The sequence below is a fragment of the Cheilinus undulatus genome, linkage group 4, assembly GCF_018320785.1.
Source record: "Cheilinus undulatus linkage group 4, ASM1832078v1, whole genome shotgun sequence".
NCBI classification, from domain to species: Eukaryota; Metazoa; Chordata; class Actinopteri; order Labriformes; family Labridae; genus Cheilinus; species Cheilinus undulatus.
Window position 1 is genome coordinate 17,258,350 of NC_054868.1, and position 23,384 is coordinate 17,281,733.

At 39.6% G+C, this 23,384-nt stretch overlaps 2 protein-coding genes across 3 annotated transcripts in view; one reads left to right on the forward strand and one right to left on the reverse strand.

The window, feature by feature from the left end:
• The window catches only part of nt5c2b (5'-nucleotidase, cytosolic IIb), a 29,492-nt gene extending 25,000 nt beyond the window's left edge, over positions 1 to 4,492 (forward strand). For both annotated transcript variants that reach the window (XM_041785153.1, XM_041785154.1), the window contains one exon: positions 1,275 to 4,492. In XM_041785153.1, coding sequence (XP_041641087.1) covers positions 1,275 to 1,556 — 282 coding nt within the window. In that variant the 3' untranslated portion in view covers positions 1,557 to 4,492. The remainder of the gene's footprint in view (positions 1 to 1,274) is intronic.
• A 3,571-nt stretch (positions 4,493 to 8,063) lies between these two features.
• The window catches only part of cnnm2b (cyclin and CBS domain divalent metal cation transport mediator 2b), a 95,777-nt gene continuing 80,456 nt past the window's right edge, over positions 8,064 to 23,384 (reverse strand). The window contains exons 5-8 of the mRNA XM_041784217.1: positions 23,021 to 23,114; positions 21,525 to 21,587; positions 16,396 to 16,574; positions 8,064 to 11,630 (exon numbers count right to left, since the gene is read on the reverse strand). Of these exons, the coding sequence (XP_041640151.1) occupies positions 11,349 to 11,630; positions 16,396 to 16,574; positions 21,525 to 21,587; positions 23,021 to 23,114 (618 nt within the window). The 3' untranslated portion in view covers positions 8,064 to 11,348. The remainder of the gene's footprint in view (positions 11,631 to 16,395; positions 16,575 to 21,524; positions 21,588 to 23,020; positions 23,115 to 23,384) is intronic.

Below are 23,384 nucleotides of genomic sequence, written 5' to 3' on the forward strand. Positions count from 1 at the left end.
AGTTTGGTTCACAACTATTTATGTTCCACTGTAAAACATTGGGAAAGGTACCAAAATAATGAGTCCATTCTGTCCCACTCTTTTGGCCCCCTTTTGTCAGATTACAAAGTGTGCCTATCTGAACTAGAAATGAACTTAAATTTTTTAATTTCTTAAACTAGAAATAAAACTGGTTTACAGCCTGCTTCAAAAAACCAAACCTTTCTCATTGGCTAATGTGTTCATGTCCGGGGAGTAAATTTTTTTGTACCACAATTGTTTCGATTATATTGAGGAAAAACCTCACTGCGCACTGAATGGCGTGTGTCATTTCATTGACAGATAATACGACAGGCAGAAGCTACCTTTCTGTCAACTGGAATGCTAGCTAGCTAGCTGACAGGAAGTCGAGTTAATGGACGGGCTGTTAGGTTGATCCAAAGTTTGGTTGAGACCCCGATTTCAATATGGAAGCTGCTGTGGATTGGCTTCAAAAGCTGTTTGAGTCCAGCTATTGTAAGCAGGGCTGACATCACACAGGCTCTGTCCAGTTCTTTGTACAGGCTACGGTATAAATATGTCAATATATCAATTAAAATATCCTAGTAATTCAAAAATATATTCATTTATTAATACTTTTATTCATTGAAGGAGGATTGGAAGGAGGTTGCAACATCATTAATATTTTTTTATGCCCATAGCAGCCAAGGCCTTAGTGGATTTTTTGCAGCATGGGATGATAAGTTGTCTTGCATATGAAAATGATTCTACACTGGAGGGCACGGTTCCTCTTTTTATACCATGGGCAGAAATGGGCTCTTAGGAGCTCCGCATATTTTGCTTAGGTCACTCTGACACTGTTAGGCACCTTAAATGGGCCTACCAACTCACTTCCTATGATTCCAGCCCAAAACATGACTGTACCACCTCCTTACTGACATTACAGCCTTGTTGGGACATGGCCATCCACCAATCATCAAGAACTCCGTCCATCTGGACCATCCAGTGTGGCACAGCATTCATTAGTGAATAAAACAGTTTGAAAATTAGTCTTCATATATTTCTGGGATTCATGTCAGTGATGTAAACTGACAGGAGAAGCAGCACAATTGAAAACTTTAATTGATAAACTAAAATCAAACATTTGTTTATTTGGAATCATATTCGCATAATAATTTGGAACGCAGTATGTGCGTTTTAAAAAAATGCTCTGATGACATCCCAAGGGCCAACCCGGATGGTTTAATTAAGCACATGCATTTTTTAAATTATATTTTGCCCTTTTCTGTTCCCAGATGCCCCATGAGTCAACAGTGGAACACACCCATGTTGACATCGACATGGAGTCCCCATTGGCAACGCGGAACCGCACCCACTGCAGCGACTGCAAAGACCATGACTGCAAACGCAATCAACTGACCCGCTCCTTCAGTGAGATCAAGCCTCCTAATCTGTTCCCCCAGACTCCACAGGAGATCACTCACTGCCATGATGAAGATGATGATGAAGAGGAAGAGGAGGAAGAAGAAGAAGAGGAGGAGGAAGAAGAAGAGGAGGAGGAGGAGGAGGAAGAGTAATGAGCTGGACTTGTAGAAGAAAGCCATGTTCCTGTTTCTGCCTTCCCAGTAGAGTCGGGTAGTTTTTTTATCTCTCCTACAGTGAGGCAAGGAGGAAAGTGTTTCCAGTGTGTGTCTCTGTGTGTTAGTGTATATTCGACAAAACTGTATGTTCACACACACACATGGACACACACTGAATTTTTACAAGGAAAGTAAAAAGGACCAGTGAAACAGATCATATGACTGTCAGAAGAATGTTTGCATGCGTGTTCCTCTTAAACCCAAATTCTCCCAGCTTCATTATAAAAAACTAAATGACTTTAATTGATTTAATTTGATTCATTTTAAACTTCTCACCAGACAGACAGAATTGTCCCCTATGCAGTGTTTCATAAGCTGACTTTGAAACCTGTTGGTGGATTCATTACATGTAGACATGAAGACAATTGAACTCATCGGATTTAGTTGCCATTTAAATCCTCATTGACAGGCTGTGCTGACACAGTATGCAGACAATTGTCAAAAGCAAAAACACTCTACAGTTATGGAAAAAAGATATGCACATGCTGTATTAAAATAGACTTATTTTTATGCAACATGGGAACAAAATGTAGTTTGTCATTTGTTAAGTTGAATTTATGTATCTTAGAGGACTACTCTGTATTAACTGTATGTAAGGATGTCTGTTTCTGTGTGTGTACTCACTCAGACTGCAGCATCCCTAGTGAAGTAAGCTATGGAGTCAATGTACTACAGTGAAGCACACGAGGCACTGAAGCACAAGCTGGTGTTAAACTGATCAGTCACCACATTCATAGTTTGAGAGAACATGTAGCTGTACATGGTTGGCTCTTAAACCGATATGGTGTTACCAAGCAACAATAAAAACAGAGTACTGTAACTCTATTTTATCCCAATAGACTCTATGGCAACCCTGAGCTACAGCAGTGATACTGTAAATAGCAGTCAGGTGGATGGTTTAACCAGCAGCTAGCAGGCAGTATTTTCTCCAGTTGTTTAAGTAAGAAGAAGAAACTTGAATAATGTTTTCAACCAATTTACAGAAGGCTTTTATTTTGTACATGATAATTTTTAGCAATTTAGCTTGAAAGGTGCCTCAGTATGCAAGGAAAGGGGCTTTTGAGGATACAGAAAACTAATTCCAGTAGTTCTGGCAAACCTAAAACTGTGATTAACTCACTTTGTTTATCTCCTTGATTCGGGCCTTTCTTTGTGTGTTTTGTAATGCTGACCTTGAACTTTTGGCATCGTATTCATAAGGAACTGTGCACAGAGGGAGTGAAATTTTCACAGGATTCCTCTGTTGGGCTTTAAACACTGTGAAGTGATTGTTCACAATATTCTAGTTGTTCAAAACTGGATTAAAAAACCCTCAGAGTTTAAGCACTTCACTTTGCATATGATTAGTACTTGACAGGACAAGAAAAATCAAGGCTTCAAGCCCCTAAAATTATTTCTTTATTGCATTTAACCTGTATCAATACAAAAATCACAAAATAGAAATTCATTTACCTTTAGAAAAATATATAGAAAAAAAGTATCCAAACCTCAGAAAAATGTATTTTCTCTTGAAATGAGTGTAAAATGTACCCTTAGATTGGACTGGAAGACACCAAGCATCACAACCAAAACTTTTGTCTTTTAAACAAGGAGAGAAAGATAAAGCTTCTCCCAGAGATATCTCTGCCCATTTCAATCTAAAGAGATTAGCTCATTGCACATTTTTAGAATCTCCTTTAGAGGAAAATTTAGAAGAAGTACATTTTTTAGACATTAGCATAAATAAGGAGGTGCTGAAATCAGAGCCTTTATCGTACAATTTATGTGCCCTGACAGGTGTCCACATGTATTAGGGCTATTACAAAAGACACAAATAGACCAACCACAATTAATTTTTTGTATTTAAACTTGTACTTCCTATTTTAAACATCCAGTGTATCCTTTATGTAAACTTTCCCTACCTTTTACATATCATTTAAAGTCCTAAGATGTTATGTTGCCCTGTAAATGTTGGATTGGCCTGTTGATTTAGGCTACAAAAGGGAAGTAGCATACCGTCTAATACTTTTGCATTATCTTCTTGTTTGGTTTGAAGTGGTTTGGAAAGGTAAATGTGTTTAACTGCAACTTCCTTTGGGGATTCATTGGATGTAGGACCCATGTAGGACTTCAAAAATTATATATAACAGCATTTGTTTTTGTTTGTTCTTTCTTTTCTGAGAAGTCAAATATTTGCATTCTCGATTTAATTTTGTTTCTAAAATGTAGAATAACTGGATATGCGACAAAAGGCAGCTGCATCTATGATAGGAAGGTCTACTGTCTTTTCTTTGAATCATTTGCATATGCATGTGAATAAAAACAAACATATCCTTTCTACAAAGTTGGTCAGGGTAGCATTAGTTTAAATTCTAAGTGGGCTGCATTTTTCTTAGTTTTCTAAGTTTTTTTTTTCTTACATTTTCATTGTAGTTTACAGGTGTAAAGACTTTAAACCTGTGTGAAGTTACAATGAAGGGAGGTGTGAAAGGCATGTTTTGTAACAATTGCCGCCTGTTATCATCACCATGGGCTTATTTTTATTTTTCTAAGCTAGTGTTTTTAAATGGTCCTGGTTTACAGAACTGTAAATATACATTTCCATTTCCTTTTCTTATATTTTCTTTCCAAATAAGTGTTTTGTTAACTTTTATACTGTACCACAGAAGGCATGTTCACATGCTGAACTATCTACAGCCTGGTGAACCAATCTGTAGAGGATTTGTGTCTATGGCTGTGATGCCCTCAGTGCATCCACATTAGGTGCCAAAAATGTCACCTTTCATTTTCTAAACCATATATATCCTTTGTTTTTATGCATTTCAATACATGTTCTCCTGAATCATGTTGTTTTTCCCAGAAATTATCCAACATACTGTACATTGAGTTGAATTACATAAAGATGTAGAATAAAGATAGTTTTTCATAATTTTTCTGTCTTGTCTCAGTTTTTTCTGACCCATTTAGAACTGTAATATTAGCTGTTGCCAATTTCGTCCAGCAGAGGGCAGAGTTGACTCTGCAGAGATGATAGAGAACAAAAACAGCGCGGTCCATGAAGGAGAGCGGAAACAGAGCAAACGCACTGGAGTATAACACCATCCTTAATCAAATGCTACTTTACAGCTTATTTTCTGTAAAAATGGGTTGAAGAGACAAATTGGTCAAGAATGCCGAGGATTTACCTATGCTGTAGGTGAGTCTGTGCTATATTTCTGCCATGTGGTGCTAGCTAAGATGCATGCGGGAGCACATCATTTAAATTAGCTTTGTTGTTTTCAAATGTATGTCTTAAAGTGTGAGAAATTACTGAGATGAAATTTGACAGAAACGTTTTGGGGTGACACTTCTGTTCATACACAATGAGAAACATAAAAAGCTGTCTGAGTTACAGTATGTCAATGCCAGAGTTTGTATGTGAAGTAGCAAACAACTATGAATGTGAAGCAAAATTAAAAGTGCTTCATCCTTTTCTTTGTTAGCCAAATGTGGTTTAAAAATACATTAATGACACTCTTCCCTGTGTATGCTGTTTTTTTTTATATTCTTTTATTTCTATTTATGTACTTTCTATTTATTGTTTTGATAACTACTGATTTGAAGAAGAAGCTGTTAATGTGGTGACGCTAATGGGCTGAGGACAGTGACGAGGTGTATAAACCCAAGGACACAGGCAAAGACCAAAATCAAGCCTGTGAACAGGTAGGCCACCAAGGTCAACTCAAACTGCAAGGCTGATAAAGGGAGGCCTTATGGCTCTAACAGTGCAGTGCACTCCGCTACCATCTCCCAAGGAAGGGCTGGCTGTTACATTAATATGGTAGGACCTGGAGGGTGGACTAGAACACCATGTGGATGCTGCACGTGTCTTCAAAAGTGTCCCACCTCAGGCCCAATTAGGTAGCCACGCTGTGTGTAGAGCAAGTTCCAGCTGGGACCACCCACTCTGGACACATCTAGCTTGCGGGGTAGTCCCTACAACACATGTAGACCAGGGATTTTCGAAGTGTGGGAGAGTTAGCCTCCCCTAAAAGAAGAAATTATTCATTCAGTGGACCCCAACTACAAAGATTCAGATTGAAAAAAAACTTCAGCAATCACATTTTCAAACATTTATGTTTAATCTTTGAACATTTTTAACATATTTTTGATATGTTGTTCTGCAAATGTCCTTAAACATCTGCCTTTCCCTCTTTATGTCATGGGAACTATAAGTTTTTATCTGTACAGTTGATGCAGGATTGCATAACCGCAGACCATAAGTGACCGAAATTCCTTTCACTTTCTGTTAAAAATTCCCCTTGTTTGGTCACAAGACTTTTTCCTCAGTCCTAAGATGACCCTATGATTTACACAACCTCATGCTGTCATTAGCTTGTATGTCTTTGCAAATTAAACACTGTGACTTTAGCATCATCTGGATCAATGCAGGAAAATGTTAAGTTGAATAGCTGACTCTATGGGATAGTCCTTAAAGTAACTATAAGTCTATCCATTTTGCACCATGCACAGCAGAAGTTAGCAAACCAAATCACTTTTTTTCTGGTTTATGGTTCTGCGCCTCCCCTGAAGTTCTGTGGCGCCCCCCCAGGGGAGGCCCGCCTCACACTATGAAAACCACTGATTTAGACCATCGACTCTCAACAAGGTCCTGCCTGGATGGCCCAAGTCTTAGCAGATAAGTAGCTGATCAGACTTCTATATGGTCCATGCACACTAGATAACCCAGTCAGGGATTTGTATGGCACAAGACAAACTGCCCCTGCTCATATCCTTTTCCTGCTTTGTGAAACAAGGGCAATGGAGCTTGACCAAATGGGATGGAAGGAATTCAGCTAGGACCTGGGTAGGAGTACTGGAGCAGGTCAGAGGACCACGCCTAACCCATCTGGCAGACCTGCAGAAGACATAGCCATTTCGTGTCTCCTTCCCAGAGGGCCCCAGGCAGGATGCCATATTTCACTGAGGACTCAGGCAGGACCAAAGGTGGAACTGAAGCCCCATCCTATGCAGCATAAGCTCTGGATCACTGAGGGACCCCAAAACAGAAGACCAGCTGTCTTCAGTAGTGCCGATCCCCTAAAGCCAGACACCACACAGGGTAATGGCAGGCTTCAACCTCCAGTAAAGACTGCAAAACTGCAAGGCATCCTAAGCTGTGGTAGGAATGCACTCAGTGAGTATCACATCAAACAGCCTGGGTAATGGTGCCCAAGCTGTCTGCATCATTCTCACATCAGGTTCTAGTAGCCTAATGCCTGGATCCTGTGCTCTCAAAGCCAGGCCACAAGCTATAGCCCTGCTCAAAGGAATGGAAGGAGGTCCTGCGAGTCTCTCTAATGCCGGAACTCACACTGAAAGTGGAACCAAGAGGTGTCACCAATATCAGTCAACTAGGTCCTTCAGAGGAAGAGCTGGAGTAGGATGAAGGGAAGATGGGTATACTGCAGAAGCCTGGGCCACGAATGTGCCAAGGCATCCCATCCCAGTAAGGGCTTGTTTGCTCCCTGGAAGAAGATCCAAAAGGGATGTCTCTTCAGTTGGCCTGAGACTAGAGCTTGAAGTGAGTGAAGCAGTGAAGCAACAAGGCTGCAGTCTCCCTGGGCCAAGGCCATCGACCCCCGCTGGGGTGCGCTACCTCACCCAGGATGTAACCCAAGCTTGCTTTCCAGAGGAAAAGGAGAGCGTGCTGGCTGTGCTGCTATAACCACCTGTGACAACCACATGTTTCTGGGTTAGGGCAATGTCCAGAGCCTTGGTTGCCTTACCGATTACACCTCAGAAGCCTGCTAGGTTGCACTTTAGGGCACTAGCTGGCCTTCCCACATTTGTGGTAGCCACAAATGTTAAACATTAAGTGTTTGGGATGAGAACATACAAAAATTCATTTTTGTTGGAAATTTCTCAGTCAAAACAAACTGCTCTCTGGATCTTCAATCTCTGAACTTGGATTAAAATACAATACTACTGCTTATTTTCTTTAAAAGATAAAACCTTGAAATGAATAAAAAACTAGTCTTTGTATCCTAGATCTCTGGACATATTTCCTTGCATGAAATCACTGTTCGACAGACGATGCACATTGCACTGTTCATGTCCTTTTTATGAGAAATGAACCTTGTGTTTTTCAAGGCTCGTGGAAATACAACATTGATAAGGGAATCATTAAGATTAAATGTAAATGATGTTGATGGATTGAACTAATTGGAACTCGTTCTCAACTGGTTCTTGATTCTTATCCCTACTCATGTGTGCACTAAAAAACAATGCATGTGTTTGAATCAGTGATTTCCGTGTTGCAAAAATCCATTTTGTGGCAAGAGATAATACCAGAGTCTGTACCACTAATCTCAGCATATCAGTGTCAAATGGATTTTTATATTGCTAAAGGAAAATTTTAAGCCACACATAAAAAACACATGAAATGCAGTTAGATTGAGTCACAAAGTGTGTGTCTGTTAATGATTCACTTTTTTATTAAACCACCAGCTGGTGGAGGCAATGGGAATGTTGTTTTCAGGTAGAAGAAGAATTATGGACAGCACATTTGTACAGTAGCAGCATTGGGATTGACAAAAGAGCAGTTAAACAGACCTGCAAAGCATTCACATAATGAAAGGAATATGTGCCCAGAGGAAGATAAAAGAGTTTGGGAAACAAATAGTGACAACCCTATGTAAGTGGTGTATAACAGATTATTGAAATAACTTAGTCCCAGCTGATGCTTCACCCAGTGTTTCCTGGACTTTAAAAATGTCACCATGCCTCTTATTCCCCGCCAGGCACTGTGTAAAGCAGGGCAGAGTATGAGAGTCACTAGCAGACTTCTACAATCTGATCATCATTCAGCGCTTTGTCTCTGGAGTGATTGTCCCTGCAGAGCAGAGCGGGCCTGCTGCATAGGAGCACTTTCAAGTAAACAATGAAAAACAGTGAACACAGCTGCAAACAAAGTACACATCTTCCGTGTCTGGTTGCACAACAGAGACTCCCCTTAAGGCTAAGCAGATGGAGGGGCTTTTTGTCTGTGTGCTGTTTTCAGACATGTGCATATTGGTTTAAGTTTGGAAACAGCGACCACCAGTGGTTGCAAACTGCAATTGAGTTAAAAAAAAGAAAGGCATTGGAGCCTCTGATGGCAATGAACTGCCAGCATAAAGTACATATACAGTACTATGGAAATACAGGTCTCAAGGTTAAATCAATGTCATGTTTTTGTTATTGAACTATAATATATGTCCCTACAGCTTTGATATAAGTGAATTATTTTGCATGAAGAGTTTTGCAGGGGACACAATCAGCACTCATACAGTACTTCAGTACGCTTTAACGACTTAGTGAGGTAAAACAACGAGGGCAAAGAAGGTACTAAAGTAAAAAAAAAAAGAAACAAACAAAAACAAACCTTAAAAATAGTTTGACATCTGCGCACATAATGTAAAGATGGAGCTGTAGCCTTGCTCAGCATAAAGACTGAAAAAACAGGGAGAAACAACACAATTTAATTTTTAAAAAGTTAAGGCACTCTAACTGCTGTCATTGAATCAAAAAAGAAGTAGAAAAAAACAAGGCAACAAAGAAAAAAGAAAATTAGGCTTGGATTAGTCTTAAAATTAAGTCTATAACTAACTGTAAAATCCAGTCTTTTTGGATTTATGACATAACAAGGTACAGTGAACCATACAGCAAACACAAAGTGTACAAAAATAAGTTTGCCAGACCATAACACCGCCATGAAATATGGACTTGTGGAGTAATTTGAGTTATTAATAACCTTGATAAGCTAGCTAGGGGTCTCCCCTGTTACCAGTTTCATGCTAGGCTAAGCTAACAGGCTGCTAGTTGTATCTGCATTTTAAAAATAGAGACAGAGTGGCACAGAATTTTTTGAGCCAAATGTTTCTCTTTTTTCTTGAAATTGTGGAAAGCATGCAAAGGCTACAGTTCTTTGATAAAATCCTATCAAAATAAATATTACTTTAATAGTAGCCAGTATTTATGAATATTTTCAGTTGTATTCATAATAAATTCAAGATTTATAAAGTACAGAATATGGTCTATATTGTGTGGGGGGCCAAAACAAGCAAAGTCTTGTCTCTTTCACATTCACTGCTGTCTGGAAGTAGCGTAATGCTCTGGAGCATCTGTCAAAACAAACATGCAGGTTACACACAAGCAAGAAAGAAAAAAAGGACGTTGACACACAAACCGTGGGAGAGCATAGCTGTGTATCATTCATGGACATGTTTAATGTCGAGGTTACTTTTTGTGATGTTGATGATGCTCAACATATTAGATGAGGTCATTAATACTGTGCAATTATCAAGTTTGATTATGTGTAAAATTGAAAAAAAGAAAAAAAACAAAACAAGAATAGGACATAACCTCCACATGCATAGTTGCCACATTGACACATTCACACCTGAAAGCCTTCCTTCACTTTTGTGAATGGTCCAGGCATCTTGTCTCCCATATGAACTCTTATTAGACTTTGTATCTTAGGTCAAGGATGCAAAAACATGAAAGAGAAAGAGAAAGAAAGACTGGTTTAGGACACTTTTGCTTGTGGATGGCTGCTGTTAAGCAATTTTAAAAACAAATATACATATACATACAGTACATACAAATATATCTGTCAATTTATAATACAGTAATTTCTTTTATTCTTAATCATCTCTTAAATAAATTGCTTTTCATTGCACTTTGTTAAAATAATTAATTAAACGATTTCTCTTAAAGGCAATAGTGTGATTTGTTTTAAGGTGAAAAAGATAGAGTACCATAAGCCTGATTTAGAATAATAGTAAAAATAATAAGATCTGTAATATACATACTGTATTTGTAAAACCCTCCCCACCTCATATACAAGAATGGATGTTTGTCTCCATATATGTAGCATGTCCTTTTTGATATGACGTGTGCCCCACGCACATCTTGGTGTACATGCTTGAGCATGCTCGTTTACCACTTTATTTCATATCATGTCTTCACGCATACATATATACATACAATATTATAAAATAAATAAATACAGAAAAACATTCTTGGTTCGTGGTTTAAGGAGTTATTTCAAAGCAGTTTTTGGTGCAGTCTTTGACCAACCGTCGCTCTCTGCTTGTTTGGGTTTGTGTCTTTGCTGATGGTACCAACAGTCGACTGAGCCTCCCTGAAAGATGAACAGGTGGGGGTGATGAATACATGTTTGTGTGTGTCAGTGTATGGGAATGTGACTATTTGAGATATATTTTTGTGTATGCCTATAAAAACAGCCTCTGTCCAGTTAAGAAAGGGTGGACCAAAGTCTTTGGCCTGAGGAGGAAATACAGCAGCTGTGTTGCTCTGTTGTGTGTGTGTGCATGGGTGACTTTGTTTGTGTGTATGTAGGGCAAAGGGACAGGGCTTGCATGCACTCTGTCGTCCTCTGGTCCAAGTCATCACAATGAAAGTGTCCCAAAAAGAAGCTCAGCCACAGAAACTGTTCAAGTGCACCCTCTGTAGAGACGTGTAGTACAGCAGGGATTCTGACAGCGTTCATGTGAGGGAGTCCAGGGTGTCGCAGCACCCATCCTCCCCACTGCCCCTCCATGAAAGGGTCTCACTGACTGACTGGGGATTCTGGTTGGAGTAGAACCTTCACTCCACCCCGCCTCTGCTTCCCCAATTTCCCTCATCTCCATCTTCACCACTGCTCCGTGTGTGTGTCCATGAGACAGAGTGGAGGAACTGGGTCTCCACCAGGCTCAACGGGGGCTAGATGGGTCCCTCGTTGTGGGTGCTGTGGTTGCTCCTGCTGAGGCCCACACAGTTCTGCTGCTGGTTGAGCAGGTGGGACGTTTCATTTGCCACGACTACTGACACAGCAGGAGTGGTGCTAGTGGTGCTGGCTGTAGTGGTAACAACAGTGGGGGTCTCCACTGCATCATGTAGCTCTGTCAGCGTGAGCTCAATTTTTGTGAACTCACTGTCTGTTGACTGTGGCGTTTTGTCCATACGCGATGCCATTACTGCGTTCTGGTATTGCTGGCGTGTTATCTAGGGGAAAAAAAAAGAGGAAAGCCTTAGTGAGATCATACATCAGAGCAGAAATTATTTAAGTTGTGGGGCTAGTGGAAACTGAAAAGATGGAAAGGTTACTTCACACATCTATTTCTCAGAACAGGTGCACCAGAAGCAGACCTTATGTTTGTCTGATGAAAGTCTAGTACCGAAACGTTGCAAATAAATACTCATTTTCTTTGCAAGTTGGACAGTGTGCGGGTGTTTGTTTTTTGAACAGAACCTGAAAAGACAAATTTTCAACAATTACCTACTTTATTTTAAAATCAATTATCATCATTTATTTAATTGATGAAAATATATTATTTATCGTTCCCCTTCATCATTACCAGACTTAATTAGTGTGAATTTGTCTGCATTTGTGTGCATATGTCTACCATCTGATAGGAATATAAGACAGCTATGTCAGATATCAGCTGGACCTCCTGTCTTGTCTTTTTCAAAAGGCTTGAAAATGTGTTGCACAAAATAATTCAAGTAAACAGAGGTCCACATTAGTAAGAATCTGGAAACAATAAGATACAGCTATCCTTTAACTTTAAAAGTTGACTTAAAAATCTTAAAGCAGCATGATTTAAGTTTTCAACCCCCTATATGTAGCAAATTTACTCAGAAGCTGCTGAAAAATTGCATATCTTAAGAAACTTCAGCTGTAGTGAGGTTCAATTCTCTAAAGTCCAGAAGCAAATTCATCATCAAAGGGAAACTCAAAGATTTAACATTTTAGTGTACCCATGCTCATGGTATGTGAGTTGGTAGTTATGAGCTAGGGGAAGGGGTATAGATAGTTACTTTGAGACCAGAATGAGCAGCTGGGGAAAATAAGTCAAAGCCCTCATTAACATATAGAAGACTTTATTTAATGGAAAATTGTGACTCTGGAGCCCAGTTTGAGCACACAGATTGAGCTCTAGAGTACACAAAATGTGCCCATGGGCATAACTCAAGGACTGGCAGTCACCCAGTGCTACCCAGCAGACCAATCACAGGGCTTGCAGCCTGCATTGTTATTACATTTTGTATGTAGGCCTCTGCAAAGGATTCATGTAGTGCTGGGCGATCAATTGAGTTTCAATTACGATTATGATTTTAGCTTCCGGCAATGATAAAAACAAGATAATTAAGGCTAAAGGATTACTGTACCACATGCTGTGATGTGCGATAACAGAGTGCACACACCCTCCCTTTAAAGTACAGTCAGTGCACCTAGTATTGTGCCTTAATGGGTTCAATGTTCATATTTTTGCTGGACAGTGAATTAAACAGTTTAATTCACACAACATGAGCAAAAACACGAATTTAGCTCAAAATGAAGCCACAGAGAGCACGTTCAGACTCCGTGAGGTTAAAGGATTTTAAAACCATTATTTTCACTGTAGTATCCTGCCGGTCAAGACACTCCTGGTTAGAATGTCAGGCACAGTGCTCTTCCAAAGTATATTTCAAAATAAAAGCACAATCTTTCTTTTTTTTTTTTTTTTTTTTACGATAAAACGAGCTTGGTTTTTAAACGATTCTTTGATTCTGTAGTTGTTTCTAGGTTATTTCACTATTGAAGTCACCTAGTTAAGTTATACAGACCTTTATTCAGTCATAAATTTCTCCATAAAAACACCATCTGCAAACGCTATTTTGATCATTTAATCACCAGGTTACGATGAAAATAATTTAAGATCTCACTCTCTGACCTCTACATTGCATGCAGTGTTTTTGCACTTTTATTTATGTTGACATTTTTGACTGTTACAAAAATCATTTTCCAGAGATCTGAACAAAATTTAAACCAGTGCCAAAATGTTTGAAAAAAAAGCCAGTAAAATGAAGAATTATTCATGTCTGTTATATACCTGCATTTATTTTAATTTAATTGAGTTCACAACTTTTCAACCATTTCTGTATAGAATCAGTCCTTATGAAATTTATAAAACCAAGAAATGTTGAACATTTTGTTACAAAGCTGTTGCTGCCTAATCATTGGAAATCCATGCACAGATGCAAATGTAGAATCAGATAGTATCGTGTTTGATAATCTTAATCTCAATATGAACCATACTATTTTTGCCATAATTGAGCAGCTCTAGGTTTAGGCTCGCGGGGGGGCTGGACCCTATCCCAGCTGTCATTGGGTGAGAACACCCTGGAATGGTTGCCAGTCAATCCCAGGGCTGACATATAGAGATAGACAACCAGTCACACTCCCATTCACACCTACAGCCCATTTAGAGTCCCCAATTAACCTAATGAGCATGTCTTTTGGTGGTGGGAGAAAGCTGGAGTACTCGGAGAGAACCCACGCATGCGCGGGGAGAACATGCAAACTCCGCACAGAAAGGCCCTGACCGGAAACCTGTGCCGCCGTGCAGCCCCTAGGTTTAGGCTATGTAAACAAACTGCTTAAGCTACAGCAGACGCCACACCGAATTGCCATCAGGCTTCGCTTCAGCCAACAGCAGGTGTTAGACTAATGACATCTCCAAACCAACATCCAGAATGCCAATCTCCATAAATGATAAATGGGCTTGCTTTATTAGTTTTATGACTACTCAAAGTGCTTTTACACAAATTTACCCATTCACACCACATTTACACACTGATGGCAGAGGCTGATATGTAAAGTGTTAATATTTCTATACATTCACATGCTGCTGATGTAGCAGTAAGAGCATTTTAGGTTCAGTGTTTTGTCCCACACTTCCACATGTGGCTGCAGGAGTTGGGAACTGGACACCCAACCTTCGGTTGAGAGACAAGTCATCACTTCTCTACCAGTGAACCCCAGCCACTATATGGAGTCACTTTTAAGCCAGCAGTCTCAAAACAATCCATCTACAGTAAAATCAGACCTGCTGAGCAGCTCAGGACTGAAAATGCAGGTCGATCAGAAGCTCATCTTTCTGCCAGGGATGATAACAATCACTCAGGCCAGATGTGCTCTTGTAGTCAACCCTGCTGTACAATGTAAAACAACAATATTGAGAACTGTGCTAGCATAACATTGAAAGCAGAGTATATCAAGTACTTGGACTTAGCAAGGCTGTTCAACATTGCTGTAGACCAGAAGGGTTTCCAGAGGGAGAGACCTTGTGACCACATCAACCATCAGGCCACTGAGAAGGATGGGAGATGGGATCACCCCTCCCAACAAGTCACTGTAAGAGGCTGCAAGATGGAGAACGAAACTGGCACTAGCAAATAAGAAGGAAAACAAACAGACACAAAGATGACCATCAGATGGTGATGAGAGCAAAAAAGGTGTCACTGTGAAGAAGGGTGGCCACTTGATGACCCAAATGAAATTTTAACCATATCTCCTGATATAAAGGACCTTCATGTTGTAAGGGGATGCAAAACTGTAGTAAGTCCCATAATCTGAAAAACTGTCATTATGTGGAAGCTGAAACCCTCAATCTATCTGTAAAACTGCTATATGCTGCTACATCTGAATGCTCTTGAGATAGTGACTGTGTTTGTGTGTCGGTCATGCTAGATAGATGGCAAAGACAGATCAGCCACACCATCAGGGCCATCTACCTGAAACAGCCCTGACCTAACGAGATCACATGGACTTCATTGGACCTCTGAGGGTGTGCGGTGGTGTCTGGCTTCAGGATGTTGGCAGCAGGTGATTTAAGTCCTGTCATTTATTAGTTTGGGCCTCATAGATTGACTTCATTGTTCAATACAACCCACAGATGCTCTGTTGGATTAAAAATTTGGAGGTCAGGTATTTGAATAATTGAGGAAAGGACTGGGTAGTAAGTCATGATGTGATAATCAGAAATTTTGCATGTAGTAGCAACATAACCTTAAGAAATTCTGTGAAAAATACTGAACTTGAAACTTTTGTTTCATTTGTTTGAAGTGGTAAATTAATCCACAAGAAATCCATAATTATCCAGCAGAAATCCATGGACTTCAACTTGACAGTTCTGTATGCAATCTGCTTCATACTCAGCTGCAAATATATGGGAGTGTATTGTGGTGGGCATAGTTTGATAAAACATACAAAACCACATCATCTGCAAATAGCAAAGACACAGTGCTGAGGTTCTGTAACTAGACCCTCTCCTGGTTCTGGATGTGCCTAGAGATCCTGTCCATGGGATCAAACAATCAAGGGACTTGACTTGACTAACTTTATTTAGGTAAAAACCAGAAGACTTGTAGCAGCTTCCCCTGTATCTACACTTAAGTAGCATCTGCCCTGGTACCCCTGAACCACCCACTTCTCTCCACAGGACTCACAGACCACAACTACCAGCAGCTTGGATTCAACTTAACCTTACAAAGTTGACTGACTGGCCAGGTTCTATGTATGTCATCAGGTAGAGCTTGCAGAACTTTAAGCTGAAACATTTGTGCCTGGTCGGAGAATGAATGGACCAATCAGCATCATTTGAGGATAATGAGGAGTTAGCTAGGATTGGGTTTAGTTTTGCTGCAAGCCAGTAAAAAATGGCAACCAGTGAGGTAGTTAGGTCAGATGTAGCTATAGTGGCAGTTTCACCAGAACTGGACATTTCTTACCACGTCATATGTTTTACTGTTCTAATTGGCCCATAATGAGTGTGAAAGACAGAACGTACATCCAATCACCCTCCAAGATTTTCTGAAAGGTTCTGGCCCCATTCAATAAATATGTGAAATAGTCTATCTGAAATGTTAGGGGAGATTCCAGTATCCATGAATTGCAATGATAAATTACAAATTGCCTTTCTTGCTCGTCAGTATTTATTCTCACCTTTATAAATTGCAGGTCTGAGCGCGCCCTGACTGAGTAGTCCGGTACGTAGATCTGCAGAAAGGAGTTGAGCTGGTTGTTGCTACTTCCAAGAGTTGGGGTGATGGCATCTATACGATCACTCCTGTTCAGAGAGTCCGAGTGGTTGAGCCCAAATGGCCGTGGAGGAGATTTGTTTTCTGTGACAAGGTGATATGTGAAACAATACATTCAAGTTTACAGAATAATTAAAATATACACCAGATTTAATCTTTTTATCAAAAAATAATATCACAATTATTTCTGCTAAAAAATACATACTTAGATATATAGAGGCACATATAGGGAGATACACGTATGTGTCTTGCTGTGAGTTAATTCTCATTAGCATCAGTAAAAAGCTACAAACATCCCTTCACATTTCTCTGTACAACAACATCTAGAAATGCTATAAAATACTTAAGTATCTCATTATAAATGCTCAATAATGTGACAATTGGACATCATTCATTTCAGTATCAACCACATTAATTCGTGCCTATGGCTTGAATGTTTAAATACACACATTTATTTTAAGTGTGTTAAGCACTGAAGGACTCACACGAGTCCTTCATAAGTCTTAATTCTAATGATGTGGTCAAACCCTTAAACTAGACTACATGCTCATTCTGGTATTCTTACGCTTCACATGCTGGATGGTCACGTTTTTAGGGTTATTTAAGGTTAGGTTATTTTAAGAAATAACAGCATGGTTCTGTTGGAAGATTATTTGCTTGGTGTTGTCTTTGATCTGGATTGCAATACCTAAATACATCCCAGTATTACCCTTTGACTTTCCTGCTCTTGTCACCAGGTGTTGGATTTTTAAACTTTAACTAAATCATATAACTACGTGAATATTACTTGCAGATCCGCACCCACAGCAGTGTTCAATGGTTGAGTGCTAACTGGCTAATGTTAGCATGCTAACAGGCTAAATTAAGATGGCCCTTGTCTGAATCACATACTTACAGCGCATCCGGAAATTATTCACAACGCTTCACTTTTTCCGCATTTTGTTATATTACAGCCTCATTCCAAAATGGAATAAATTCTTTTTTTTCCTCAAAATTCTACACATAACACCCCATAATGACAATGTGAAAAAAGTTGTTTTTAAATGTTTGCAAATTCATTAAAAATAAAAGACTTAGACATCACATGTACATAAGCACTCACAACCTTTGCCACAAAGCTCAAAATTGAGCTCAGGTGCTTCCTGTTTCCACTGATCATCCTTGAGATGTTCCTACAGCTTAATTGGAGTCCACCTGTGGTAAAGTGAGTTGATTGGACATGATTTGGAAAGGCACACACCTGTCTATATAAGGTCCCACAGGTGACAGTGCATGTCAGACCACAAACCGAGCATGAAGTCAAAAGAATTGTCTGTAGACCTCCAAGACAGGATTGTCTCAAGGCACAAATCTAGGGAAGGGTACAGAAAAAATTCTGCTGCAATTTGAAGGTCACAGTGAGCACAGTGGCCTCCATCATCCGTAAATGGAAGAAGTTCTGAACCACCAGGACTCTTCCTAGAGCTGGCCGCCCGTCTAAACTGAGCGATCGGGGGAGAAGGGCCTTAGTCAGGGAGGTGACAAAAAACCTGATGGTCACTCTGTCAGAGCTCCAGTGGTCCTCTGTGGAGAGAGGAGAATCTTCCAGAAGGACAACCATTTCTGCAGCAATCAACCAATCAGGCCTGTATGGTAGAGTGGCCAGACGGAAGCCACTCCTTAGTAAAAGGCACATGGCAGCCCTCCTTGAGTTTGCCAAAAGGCACATGAAGGACTCTCAGACAATGAGAAAGAAAATTTTCTGGTCTGATGAGACAAAGATTTAATTCTTTGGCATGAATGCCAGGCGTCATGTTTGGAGGACACCAGGCACCGCTCATCACCTGACCCTACAGTGAAACATGGTGGTGGCAGCATCATGATGTGGGGATGTTTTTCAGGGGCAGGCACTGGGAGACTAGTCAGGATTGAGGGAAAGATGAATGCAGCAATGTACAAAGACATCCTGGATGAAAACCTGCTCCAGAGCGCTTTTGATCTCAGACTGGAGTGACGGTTCATCTTTCAGCAGGACAACGACCCTAAGCACACAGCCAAGATATCAAAAGAGTGGCTTCAGGACAACTCTGTGAATGTCCTTGAGTGGTCCAGCCAGAGCCCAGACTTGAATCCCATTGAACATTTCTGGAGAGATCTGAAAATGGCTGTGCACAGACACTCCCCATCCAACCTGATGGAGCTTGAGAGGTGCTGCAAAGAGGAATGGGCGAAACTGCCTGAAGATAGGTGTGCCAAGCTTGTGGTATCATACTCAAAAAGACTTGAGGCTGTAATTGCTGCCGAAGGTGCATCAACAACGTAATAAGCAAAGGTTGTGAATACTTATGTACATGTGATGTCTAAGTCTTTTATTTTTAATAAATTTGCAATAATTTCAAAAAAACTTTTTTCAATTGTCATTATAAGGTGTTATGTGTAGAATTTTGAGGAAAAAAATGAATTTATTCCATTTTGGAATGAGGCTGTAACATAACAAAATGTGGAAAAAGTGAGGCATTGTGAATACTTTCCGTATGCACCGTACGTTTGTACACTTTATCACGGCAGGGTAGAGTTGTCACTGCTGTTATGTGCTTACAGGAGGAAAGGAAGCACATGTCTTTCTTCTACTACTTCCCTTTTTTTTCCTTTCTTTTTTTTTTTTTTTTTTTTTACAGCAAATTGTAAACAGCGATAGCTGATGTCATTGACATTTGATGGCTATTTTCACCCAATTGTAAATTAATTTAACTTGTATGTTATTTTGATATTACTCCCTTATAGAAATATAACCTATTTTGCCTTAAATTACTTTTGCTTAATTAAAACCTGTGGCCGTTGCTACTAACACATTAGCTTGAAGGGGGATGCTTACTTTTGGTAGTATACTTGCACACACAAAGGCCTTTGCACACTGAGTTTGTTTATTTCAGCCAAAATTTTCACACATTAAAAAGGATAACAATGTTTTCTAATCATGTTTACATGCTGACACCAAAACTTTTGTCCATCAATTTTATTTTTGCATTTTTGGCATCATTCCAAGTCATTTGAATGGGTGATTGATGATTTAAATAGTGTCTGCTGCTCCCTTCCCCCTTGTTTGTGTATTATGTGGATACTGATGGTGGAACATAATCAATAATGTGCCAAAGTTTGTACTCAGCCACATAACAGAAACTAAATTAAAAAGATGCTCTCCCTCTCTCCAACTTGGCACAGTGCTATGACACACGAAGCTGACATATGAAGCTCTCTGTCAGAATGGATGGACCCAGTTATTTTTTTTTAAGGAGCAAAAGTGGCACACAATCATTTTTTTATTACCGCAGTATGAAAGGTTTGAGGGTGTTACGTTTTTTTTTTTCTGATAACAGGAAAAATAATGCATCCATCAATCTACACTTCAGTCTTAAACAATTTTGAGTGTGAGAGTAGTACACAGCATTTGAGTATTCTTCTCGGTGTGAACTTACTTTGTAAACTTGTGCACTCAAAATATTTAGTATTTTGTCCATGAGTAAGCGAGTTGGAATACAGTGATTGACTGTAAACATTTATACATTAGTGGCCATCTTAGCAGACTGATTTTAGCAATAAGCTTAAGTGCATCCCACCAGCACTGCTGTCATAAAGTTATTGAGTTTTTGCAGCTAGTGATGAATGTAATGATTTGTTGGCAATCGCCTGTTAAATGTGCCAGCTTTAAGTTCGTTACTTTGTCTGTGCAGACCTTTTTTCAATACATTAAGCCAATTATTATTGCTACAGAAATGTAAACTCTTGTGATTGATGTACCTGCACTAACACAATTTTCCCTGAAACCACTCAGCTTTCCCACAGCTTCAGCATTACTTAAGGTCTTGTGTCGGAGACATTTTTCCCATCAAATGTTAGATATTAGCGTAGATGCTTACTGTGATGTATGGAAATCTAATATCTTCCTAAGTCTTTAGGTGAGGGGAGTTTCGTACACCAGATATTGAGTTAGTGGTTTCCAGTGATGCTGTCTCCTTCTATGCACTGCCACATGGAGAACTTTTTTTGTTTTTTTTCTTTTCTCATAAGTTTTAATTAAAGACAGATTATGTTTTCCACTTCTTAAAGAAGCCTAGTGAAAATCACACACAACAAAGTGGAAACGGCTTGGCAAACACTAATGCTACTACACCGACTGGAATGTATGTAATCCCATGTAGGAATATGTGTGCTTGTGTGTGTGTTCATGGGGACCAAACACAGTTGGCCAAAGACCTGGCATGTGAACTTTTGCAGATAAGTACTCCAGTTTCCAGGGGCCACAGGAGCCAGGCTAATACAAAAAATGATGGATTGTGTTGAGAATAAAAACACAATGTGTTAACAGAGATGCAGACACACTCAGAGAAACACAACACTGCGAGTAAAAACAAGTTAGAGTTGTTGTGTAGATAAAGGAATATTATAGTTTTTCTGGATATGTGTGGGTAGATTTGTGTAGAAGTAACAGTGGAATAAGATAATTTGGGAAACACACAAATGCACAGTTTGATCACCGTTGGGATAATAATTTTTTTGTTGTTTTTATGGAGTGGTTCTGTGTCGACCATGTACGCTCTGCATACATGTGCCTGTTCATGTGAACATATGTGTACGTGCGTGTCTTTGTGTGTATGCACAGTGGTTGTCCAGCAGGGGGCTGTAGCTGTAGGTCTTGTTTATGCAGTTAGAGGGTTAAAGGTTAGGGGCGAGGGGGGCGGAGCTTGGATCCGCTTTGGGGCCTCCAGTCTACAGTACCATTCAGCCGTTTGACTAATGGCTCAGAGGATGAGTGTGTTAAGTTTCGATCCAAATCTGTGCTCCTCTCTCTGCCTTTCTCTTTCTCTTAGACAAATGAAATATACAGTACATGATGCATTCAGCTACAAACAGACTTTACAGTCATGTTTTTCATTGGTGCCAAAGTACAATTTTACAAAATAGCAGAAAACACTTGAGCTTTGTACAATCATGACAAGCTTTTTGGCTGATAACCTGTGTTCCTAGTGTTGCTATAGTCAAAAAGAGCCACTGTACCTGGAGAGCCAGCCAATGATTCAGCTCTACTGACCACAAATGTGCGAGACAGCGACAAAGGCACTTTGGGAAAAGAGAGAGGATACAGGAAAAGGACAAAGAAAAAAAAGAAAACATTTAATATTTAAAACTACTTATTTTCTTTACATCACAGAAGTGACAGCTTCACTTGTCTGAGCAGCTGAAAAAGAAGTGAAACAATTTTTACTTCTGCTGAGTCATAAAATTTCATCCTCATGGAACTGAATTCTGATATCTTAATTCTCTGTCTGCTCAAATGACAGGAAGTTCATTCTGATTTTTCACCAGTAGGTGTCTCTCAGGTCCCACCACCTCTGTAAATCAAAAGAGCTGAGAGGGCTGAGAATAGCACTGAAGTTTATGAATGAACTGGGAGAACCCAGTGGATCAGGCAGTGATGTCACTGCAGGATTGCCTTGTTTGCTTTCAGTCATTGTTAAGAAACAGTGAAGAAGTGGATTAAGACTTTTACTCAGGTAGATCCTAAAATAGCCTTGACTTTGCCAATTTTGTGCTGCAGTTTGGTTGCAATGACAATTTTAGAAAGATAAGGGACAAAGATATAAAAGATGTATTTTTTACTATTAACTGGAAGCAAAAGCTCCTTAGTTTTTACCTAAAACTAACCACATGCACACAGTGAAGTTTTTTAATGACTTTGCCTTAAGAACAGTATGCTTTAAAGATGATAAAAATGAGAACAAATTCAAGTAAGGCCAAGCTTGCTTTTGAAACTTCATAGTTTTTGATTTTTTCGACACATTTCAGTCAATACTGATAAACCAAATTATAAGCTTGCAAAGTAAACAGATTGGACAAATTCTGTAATGGTCCTTCAGACAGAGCCACCTTGCAAATCTTCAAGGTGATACATTTTTCCCAGCATCATTTGAGGAGAAAGGGGAGGGGGTTATGTCATGTCAACAATGGAACTGCACTGAAAGCTTTTCTTGGTGGAAAAGATGTTTTTGCTCTTCTCCTGGTTGGCTTTTATAAGATTTTAATTTACCAACTGGCTCCACTGTTAGTTAAGAATCAGGCAATGACATGATAATGGCTGCCTGAGTTAGTTTACTCCTCTGCAGCAGAGCATGTCCAATACGTCATATGTTGACTGGTCTGTCATTAATGCGACAGACAGAACATTCTGTCCAATCACCCTCTGAGTTTTATTTATTCATTTTTTTAAAGGTTCTTTCCTTCCCAAACACTTTCTGTGAAGTGCTGCCCAGACGGATGTGAAATATAGCCTATGCTATGGATATGTGAAACAGTCTATCTGGCGTGTCAGGTTAAAACCACGTTTGATGGCCAGTCTTATTGAGGACTTTTCTTTTATTGGTGTGAGCTTAAGTACATCCAAATACAACATGACTGCTCTCTATCTCTGTTAAAAGAAAGAAAACATCTCAAAGTGACAGTTATATGTTTTGTTAATAAATAAGCCTGTTATGTGTGCTGTGCAGGGATCTTACCTGGAGAAGCTGTCAGCGCCATCATTCCATAGAAGGAGAACGGTCCTGCTTCAAACTTCATCCCCTCTTTTCCTGCCTCCACCTCCACTCTCCCCTGCAGCAGAGACAAAGAGGAGTTTACCTAAACAGTATTTTTAACTAACAATTCTAGGTCCCAAGTACTTTAATGCACACCATAAGACACGAGAGGCAGTTTCAGCTGCTTAGCATTCTTTTCTGTCCCTTTGTATTTGATACACTTTTAATCTAACTCAAACTTTGTAGTTAGTGTATCAGACATTTTATTGCAAACTTTACTCTGAGTTCCATGCTTCCTGCATGAGGCATTAGTGTTTAGTTGTGTCAGTTACTAATCAAATCAGGA